The sequence below is a fragment of the Diplotaxodon limnothrissa genome, linkage group LG7 (genome assembly GCF_057381915.1).
Source record: "Diplotaxodon limnothrissa isolate DT_005_m linkage group LG7, D_limnothrissa_male_GT1.1, whole genome shotgun sequence".
Taxonomy (NCBI): domain Eukaryota; kingdom Metazoa; phylum Chordata; class Actinopteri; order Cichliformes; family Cichlidae; genus Diplotaxodon; species Diplotaxodon limnothrissa.
In genome coordinates, this window is record NC_140602.1 from 61163269 (window position 1) to 61172755 (window position 9487).

The window sequence follows — 9487 nt, forward strand, 5'->3', positions numbered from 1 at the left end:
TTTAACCCCTGGTTAGAAAAGTTAAAGAATTCATTCTGACAGCGTGGGAAAGTTCAAGTGACACGTAAAACAGACAGCCACACCAAATACCCAGGAATGCAGGCAGGCGAGAGAGGAGCCCTCTCTAGGCCCTGCGGTTTCTTATTTTGATTGATTGAAGTCAGCTGTGTTCGACAGTGATAGACAGGTGTATTATTATCTCATTACCCGCCAAGTAGTTTTTCAAAATAGTTTTCCCAGCTAGTTACTATCAGTCCTAACAATAGATATTTCTTATATATATTTATTAAATAAAGTTCTTACCTTGATTAATATTATAATTATTACCAGTCACATTAGTGTTGCTTAAACTGATTGTACCTTGTTCACCTTTCCTTGTTTAAATATTTCTATTCATTTTGGTTTACTATAACATAGGTGGTATTTGTTGGGAGTAAATTACTTGGCTCACTGTCTTGTAGACTTTGTATTCTCAGAAAACATGAGCAACTGCCTCCTCGAGCCAAACTGACAAAGAATGAAGCTAAAGAAACCATTTCAGTTTTTAGATAAACCATATTCTTCTATTTTCACCAGTCTTGTGCACAAGTCCCTCAAACCAGCATCCTTTCTAATATCCCCCAGGGGGTAACTCAGTATGTAGTTGCTGAGTTTATGTCTCAATGTTTATGTTGACAAGTCACATGTAGTATTCCTTGTTTGTTCAGTCGAGTCTAGCCTCCCCCTTTACGTCCAGTTTCAAAACACCAAGATGACAATAGTAAAAAAGCTCAGCTCGGTCGTCACGGTGACTACATCCATCTTTAGCATGCAGTTCATGGGCGTGATCCTATTCCAGCAGGGTCTCTGAGCTCATATCAGAAGCATTATAACCAAGAGACTTGGCTCTGTGAAAGAATCAGTAAAGGCAAAGAAAGTGAAAGAAGTATAACATACAGGTGAAACATAAAGGCTTTTGAACGTGAGGAAACTTTTTCGTGTTTTTGGTATGCAGGTTTTATGTCCCTCTGAAATTAAATGTAATTGAGAGAAATATCTAAAATAACTGCCCAGGAGTGTTACCAGGAGGGTTCTTCTGTCTTGTCTTTCCTCTCACAGCCGCACCCTCTGTTTGCCTGGCTCCTCCAGAGTTGACATGGTCCTGTTAAGAACGGAGTTTTTTCCTTCCCACAGTGCTTTCTCACTGGGGATCGTCAGGTCATTAGAATTCTCCTTCAAATATTGTAGAGCGTATAGCATGAAGTGCCTTTAGATAACTTTTTTATTAATAAGAGTGAATTAAATTGAATAACATACGCAGTGTTGGGAAGGTTACTTTTAAAATGTATTCCATTACAGAATACAGAATACATGCCCCAAAATGTATTCTGTAACATATTCCGTTACGTTACTCAATGACAGTAACGTATTCTGAATACTTTGGATTACTTAATATATTATCAATCAATCAATCAAAGCTTTATTCGTCACATGCAGGTTGCTATGCGTGTCCATAGTTCAGCTGAGACAGTGTCCTTCGGCCTATCAGGCTAAGTAAACAGTCCTCCAGCCAATCCAGGTGTCCTTGCATGGGATGGGAAGAATAGCCGTAACACAGTCGTTATCAGGGAGTGATTGTTCGGCTCCAGCCTTGGGCCTGCAGCTGGCGCCGTGATGGGGATCCGCAATGTTCATGTTGATTTTGTTAATTTCCATGCGAGCAGCCCAGGAGAATTTTCAGGCTGCTCTTTAACACTCTGACACTGGTCTCTCAATCTCCCGTTGGAGAGCCGCGAGCCTCCCCATGATGGTATCAAACTTCTGTTCCATGGTGTTGTCATTCTTTTGATTCTGAGACCTCACAACTGCAGTGATCCGTTCCGCGATGTCTTCCAACTGTCGCTCAAGGGTCTCATTTTGAGCAGGCCTCTGTCTGATGTATCCCCCCATACACTCAATGGTGTTGTTTTGAGCATTCACAGCAGCTGTAAGCGTCTCCAAGGTGTTGACCATATTACGTTCGTTGTGAGAGGTTGCGCCTCGTTCCATTGCGATTCCAGCGGGCAGCCTTGGGGGGGTTTGAACAGCCGGTTCCGCTCTCTTATTTCTCCTATAAACCAGGGCTAAGCCAACTCCGATCAGCATGAACCCTGTTATCACGGTTCCGAATAGATAGATATCTTCAGCGTCCTCGATCAACAGTCCCGCCAGGCACATGATCCTCCAGTTCTGCCACCCGTCCATCGTGTATCCGGCAGGGAAAGTCCCTCCAGGGCACTCAGGCTCTCCCGAGCCCAGACTTCTCGTTGAGAAAAGGGTGTCAATAGCATTCAGAGACCAGTTGATCAAATCCATAATTCTCTTTTAGGTTTTAAAGAACGACAGTGGGAGGCTGTTCCAGGGAAAGTAATGCACACGAGACAAGACAAGGACATAGAGGCTAAGCAGGGAAGATAAGGGTGAGGAGGAGAGGAGAAAAGTGTGACCGCCTTCGCTGAGAGCTGAAGACATTCACGTTGCTTTTTACAACAACGTGAATGTACTATTGCTGTGTGATTTATTACTATTACTGAAGGTCCGTGACTCCGAACTGTAGTAAAGGGACCTCTGACTAATACGCAGTGTTGGGGAGTAACGGAATACATGTACCGCCGTTACGTATTTAAAATACAAAATATGAGTAACTGTATTCCGTTACAGTTACCGTTTAAAAAGGTGGTATTCAGAATACAGTTACTTTGTTGAAATAAATGGATTACACGGCGGTACTTTCCTGTTTCATTTTGTCGCGGGTCAGGACTGTTTGGGTTTTGTTTGACAGCTACCTTCTGTTGTTCCAGGTGGCAGTGTTACGGTTGCCATGGTTACAGGGCGACGCGCTCTCTCTCTCTGCGACTGTGTGTTTCCTGGGTGAGAGAGCGCCTTTTCGTTGTTGTTGTTGTTGTGCTAAGCTAACAGGCAGAATGCTACAAGCATAGCTCTAAAGAATGTAGCATCATGGGCAGTGTAGTCCGTGTTGCAGGGAGAATGGACTGCCATACACGTTATGGGTCTGTGAGCGCGAGGAGGGAGAGAGAAAAAGGGGAGTGGAAAGGTACGAGTTGTCATCGAGGAAAAACGGGAGCTGGAAGCATGTCAATATAATAATAACCACTGCAGCCAAGAAGAGTGCCTGAGGAGCCCAGTTGTAAGTACGCTATTAAGACTTGACTGTACACCGTGTTCGTGTTTTCCTCCGAAAACAATAAGTTCCGTTGGAGCAGCCTTTCAACGCCTCTCTCTGTCTCTCGCAAGAAAAGTTGACCCACACAACAAAGTAAAGCTATTTTTCGGCTACGAGCCGACAGGGACCCCGCCGTATTAGTCAGAGGTCCCTTTACTACAGTTCGGAGTCGCGGACCTTCAGTAACAGTAATAAATCACACAGCAATAGTACATTCACGTTGTTGTAAAAAGCATGATAATATATTAAGTAATCCAAAGTATTCAGAATACGTTACTGTCATTGAGTAACGTAACGGAATACGTTACAGAATACATTTTGGGGCATGTATTCTGTATTCTGTAATGGAATACATTTTAAAAGTAACCTTCCCAACACTGCTAATACGGCGGGGTCCCTGTCGGCTCCTAGCCGAAAAATAGCTTTACTTTGTTGTGTGGGTCAACTTTTCTTGTGAGAGACAGAGAGGGGCGTTGAAAGCAGGGGCGGAGCGGGGGGGGGTGGCTTACGGGGCTTAAGCCCGGGTTGTTTTGTCAGAAGCCCGGGGTATTTTGGAGTGTAATTTTTTCATAGTTAGATGCCTGGCTGACAACTGTATAAAACAAAAAGTACACACAATATTCGAAGCACATAGTGCACACTGTGGGAATTTACGACTGTGCGTGAATCCCCCCCTGATATTGGTATGATCCAAGCTCAGGCACTAAGCGACTGAGTGAGGGGGCGGGGCAGCTGCTGCCCGTGAGTGCGCTGTTGGAGAGACGGAGCCAGCCATACTAAGGAGAGCTTAAGTTTGACCAGGTACCAAAGCAAATCATTCGTACCGTACAAATAATGTAAATATGACGGTGCATCACGAAAGATTGATATCAAACTGATCACTTGACCAATATTACGTTACTTGCTCTTCAAGTGAATCAACAAATGGCGAAATGAAAAGCCGAACAAATGCTATTTTTTAGAGTCTTAGCTTACGTGTGTTTATTTCATATTTTCAGTTCTTACCCTCCCCGACTAAATCGGTTTCAGTTATGTACTGAAACATAAGAATGGACATTCGAGGGTTCTTTCAAAGAAAAAACTCAGGTAAATGTTATTTTATATATTATGCTTTGTATGTTGTTCAGTATATTTCTATGCAAAACAAGAGGGATTTCAGTACACAGCAGGATATTCACATTTGTAACCAGATATTTACATACACTTTAGGGAGAAAACATAAAACATTTTTACTGTACAACATCAATTTAGAGTAAATTTTTGTTTTAGATAAATATTGAAATATATTTTGAATTAGTTAAATTTCAGAATAAAGAGAGACAGAGCTATTTTTATCACTTTCATCAAATTTAGGAGTACATGTACACTAAATTTATTGTTAATTAAGAAAACTCCAGACGATTCCATTCTGAGCTGAAGAAGCTTCTGATAGGTTAGTAGAGTCCATGTGAGTAAATTGGTGGCACACCTGTGGATGCATATAAGGCAAAACACAGAGCCTGTTTCTGTGACATGGGAAAATCAAGAGATATCAACCAAAACACCAGGAAAAGAACTGTGGAGCTCCATAAATGTGGCTCAAGTTTGAATACAATTTGGTGCCATTTGCAATTAAGAAAGGCTGCTCCAACGGAACTTATTGTTTTCGGAGGAAAACACGAACACGGTGTACAGTCGAGTCTTAATAGCTTACTTACAACTGGGCTTGTCAGGCACTCTTCTTGGCTGAAGTGGTTATTATTATATTTACATGCTTCCAGCTCCCGTTTGTCCTCAATGACAACTCGTACCTTTCCACTCCCCTTTTTCTCCCTCCTCGCGCTCACAGACTCATAACGTGTATGGCAGTCCATTCTCCCTGCAACACGGACTACACTGCCCATGATGCTACATTCTTTAGAGCTATGCTTGTAGCATTCTGCCTGTTAGCTTAGCACAACAACAACAACGAACCATGGCAACCGTAACGCTGCCGCCTGGAACAACAGAACGTAGCTGTCAAACAAAACCCAAACAGTCCTGACCCGCGACAATATGAAACAGGAAAGTACCGCAGTGTAATCCATTTATTTCAACAAAGTAACTGTATTCTGAATACCACCTTTTTAAACGGTAACTGTAACGGAATACAGTTACTCATATTTTGTATTTTAAATACGTAACGGCGGTACATGTATTCCGTTACTCCCCAACACTGAACATACGTAAGTCATTGATTAACACACATGCGATTATAAGTCACATTTTCAGAAATAGAATTTTGAATAGAAAGATTTTTTCATTCCTCATTTGAATACCTCTAAAGACTTAATTAATTCACTACAAAGGGACTGGGGGTTAAGGACAAGTTGGTGAACTGAAAATATGGGAAAAGAGTGGGGCCTTTAATTTTAAGCTGATAAATTGAGTGTGTGAGGGAGAGTGTTTTTTCCTGTTGGATTCAGTTGACTGAACACTTAAAAGAAAACTTGAAATGTGTAATATGAAAGATGCTTTGGCAAAAACAAGACTAGAGGTCCTGTTTTTCTGAAATAGGGTGAAGGCTCAGATCAAAGTCTAAGCTGGTACCGCATGGGCGTAATGTGGGTGCTTTGTAATCATCAGCATTGGCATAAACCTGGTGAATCTATCCTCCCATTTAAATGCAGCAGCAGTTGGGAGGAAAGAAAGAAAGAAAATGAGGTGAGATAAAAGAGTTCAAATACAGAGTTGGACAGAAAATGTAGAAACCTGAGAGGAACACAAGTCAAGACATTTTATTATTTTCAAGATATGTTCTTTAAAAGATCTGCTTTTGCATAAAAACAGGCACCGAAGTTGCACTAATGCATATAAACAGCTGCAGCTACACCTCTGCACACACAATGCCTGATCTAGAAATCTGCAAAAAGATACAGGCACATTATATGTCTGTTTTATTGTACATAGTTTTAAAAAAATGTACTTAAAATACAGCAGGAGCACCATGATTTTAGTCTCATATTGTTTCTCAGCACTACACTTGCTGAGCTAATGTGAGAAAATAAAAGAAAATGATTGTTTTTACCTTTTTCAGGAAGGTGGTGATTATATTTGAGTTCAGACCGGTATCTTCCCTCTCCAGCTTTTTCCCAAACACTCATTGTAATTCTTCCTCTCAGTGCAGCGATGGATTTTTTGGAAGGAGATGCATCTTTGAAGCACTGCGTTTTGTAGTCGTGAGTTTGAAGTTGGTAAAATAACTACTCACTGCTTAATCAAAGCGCTGAAGACTTTTCTGTAATGCTCAGGTGTTCTGTGCTCACTGTGCTACCAGATGACTAAATGACACTTTAACCGAGCTTGAACTGTGAATGGTGTCTTTGATGCCTCAATACCATATTTCTTTCCTATGCAAATAAGCAGAAGTCACACGTAATTCATAGCTTTATTACAGCTATATTAGATTTAATTAATCAATAAATATTATTGAATATAAAATTAATATCTTTGCATATGTTAATTTGAGTAATATATGCATATGCATATATACATATATATACATATATATACACATATATATATATATGTGTGTGTGTGATTCAAGAGAGAGAGACTTTGTTCTCAGGCTCCCTCAAGGTGTAAATGGAAAGTTTTGATGGAAAAAGCAGGTCATGTTGTTACTATACTAAGTTGACCAGTTCTCATTTATCATCTCACTATACTTACTATCCTCTCACAGGCATTTGAGCATGTGCATATCAGATATATGTATGTTATGCAGGAGTTGCTCCCAGTTATGTGGATTTTTTTTCTTCTTCTTCTTCTTTTTTTTTGCAGATGAATATTTCATCACTGCCGGATTCCACAGTAAACAGGGACGCAGCATCAGTTTATGGAGTTATGCGGTTCCGGAGCTCCTGCAATTTACACACTAAGTGCATAAACACATGTAAGCGCAAACACTCGAACGGTCTGGGATGCTCACGCACAGCTGCATGCGTACTTATAGAAAGCGTAGGGTGGGACTTTAGTGATTCATACTCAGCACTGTGATTCAAAGGTTGTTTTAATTCTTACAGTTTCCTGTTTCAAACAGAGAGTGAGCAGCACACCTTCAGCTCCAGTGGCCTCAATTATAGAAAAAGTTCCTCTCAGGGTTGTGTTCAGAAAACTGTGGGTAGAAGTCTGTGTCAAAGTTCGTAATTTATTCAGTTTGACCTTGAGGTGCAAATATTTTGAACGCTGCTGCAGCACTCATTCGCCTTTACAACATAGCTGTGAAATTCATGATTACATCCACATAATGAGAGCCAATGCTGAGCCGCAGCGTGCTGTGCTATAATAGCGTTTAATTGTAAGAGTACAAAAGAATGTAAAAGTGCTCTCAGACTGTTGTGTTGTATGTGATAAACTGCAATGCGTCTTTGTTCTGTTTTGTGTTTTGATTATTTTATGAATTGGTGATGCACTCGAGTTGAAGAAAATCCTCAAGATGTAGGAGTCCAGCCTCTTAAGATGGGGGCTTGCTTTACAAGGAAACTATCTATAAAAATCTATATTTTTCTGTATATTTATTTTAGGAATGTGATTCAAGAGTTTCAGCCTGAAGTATACTTACCATACTTGGGTTGTTAGCAATAAACACACTGGGGCTTGAAAAACAGAACAACATATTGAAAATAAGTAAACTTCCCCATCCTGCCATTGTGAACCCTCTTGTTCTGATTTGATTAATAATAATTAATAAGACGCTATATATAATGAGTATCTTACTCACTCACTACTATGCCTATATTAGTTTGTAAGACTTGTTGAGCGTTACACAGTTGTGGGAAAATGATTTTCACAGGACTCTATTACAGCTTCAACAGGAATTAAGAGATTAAAAATGCAGCCAGTTGCGTCTAATCAAGTGCACTTGATTAAGTGATCATCAGCAAGTAGGAGCACCTCAACAACGGGAGATATTTTTCAATTTACTGGTCTGGAGCTTTCAGGTGTGGGTTAATTCAATCTTTCCAGCCAATTCACCCCAACCCCTTTCTAAATGCTCAGCTCAGATAGCATGTTAAATGTTAAAGTAAAGAATAATTAGAAAAAAAGAAAAGATTGTTTGGACGGATTTGCAAGAGAAAACCAAACCAAATATGCTTCTACGCAAACAACAAGATGTCACAGTCCAGGTGAGCTGTTGGAATTTTCCAGTGGGTTCCAGGTTCACCTTCATTCACCCATGGGCAGGGCTATCATTCCCTCAACTGTACAACCACTTGGAGCTGAACTGAAGCAATCAGACTCAGAGATTTAAAACCCACACTGATGCCTTCTCACCATCAGTTCGTCAACTAACCTATGTTGGTAACAGGCTCCTTCACTTTTGGCTACTGTCTCAGATTCACGTACGTACCTGTTTTTCTTTGTGCTGCAGTTTTCGGGACCCGTCACAGCTCATCCTCATCCTTTGGAAAGCTTCCAGCTTACACCTGCCTGCCGTCCTGCCACCTTTTGGAATCTCTGGAACCCAGGTCACTGTTCAGCTCACCCGGAGCTACGCCTTCTCCCCTCAGAGCTACTCCTACTCCACCTGCAATGTAAGCCACTCCTTCAGTTAAGACACACCTGAGAGAATCCTTTGGAACTTCCTAACCCCTCTCTGTCCTCTCTGCTCAGTGCCACCTCAGGCACAACTCATTCATTCTTGTTAACTCCCCCTGGACCCATACCCCTCGCCCAGCTTAGTTGTATGTTGTATATATTCAAGTTCTCACGTCTCCTTGCCAAGTACTTATATTAAGAGTGTCTCTAAGTTAAAGTGTTTAAAACTTCCTCTATTGTCGTCGCAGTCAGTTCTGCACTTGGGTTGAGTTTCTGTACAAGCCTCCAGGTCCCCTTGACAAAAGACCTATGGGACAATGTCTTTTAGATAAATAATAGTGCACAATACCATGTTTGGCAATGAAAACAACCCATAGTATATTAGCACAAACACCTCATATCAGCTTTCGAGCACGATAGTGGGCTTGGGCTTGCTTTGCCACGGGACCTGGCCACCTCACACTCACTCAGCCCACCAGGAACCCCTCTGTATACCAAAGTATGGAGTCAAATGCAAGTCCATCTGTCTAACAGCTAAAGCATAGTTCATTCAACAGGACAATGACAACAAGCACAGCAGCATATCTACAGCAGAATAGCTGAAAATAAAAGAACATAATGGTGTTGCAGCCAGTCAAAGTCCAGACCTGAATCTGACTGAAAGTCTGCAGTGAGTGCATAAATTAGTGCATGCAAATCTCAATGAGGTGAACATACGCTATAAAGAAG

At 41.2% G+C, this 9487-nt stretch overlaps 1 protein-coding gene across 1 annotated transcript; it reads right to left on the bottom strand.

The window, feature by feature from the left end:
• Positions 1-1728: 1728 nt before the first annotated feature.
• Positions 1729-2334, bottom strand: LOC146629444 (uncharacterized). The gene has a single exon (XM_085358912.1). It carries the CDS (start codon positions 2332-2334, stop codon positions 1729-1731), a length of 606 nt encoding a protein of 201 aa, XP_085215038.1.
• Positions 2335-9487: the final 7153 nt, after the last annotated feature.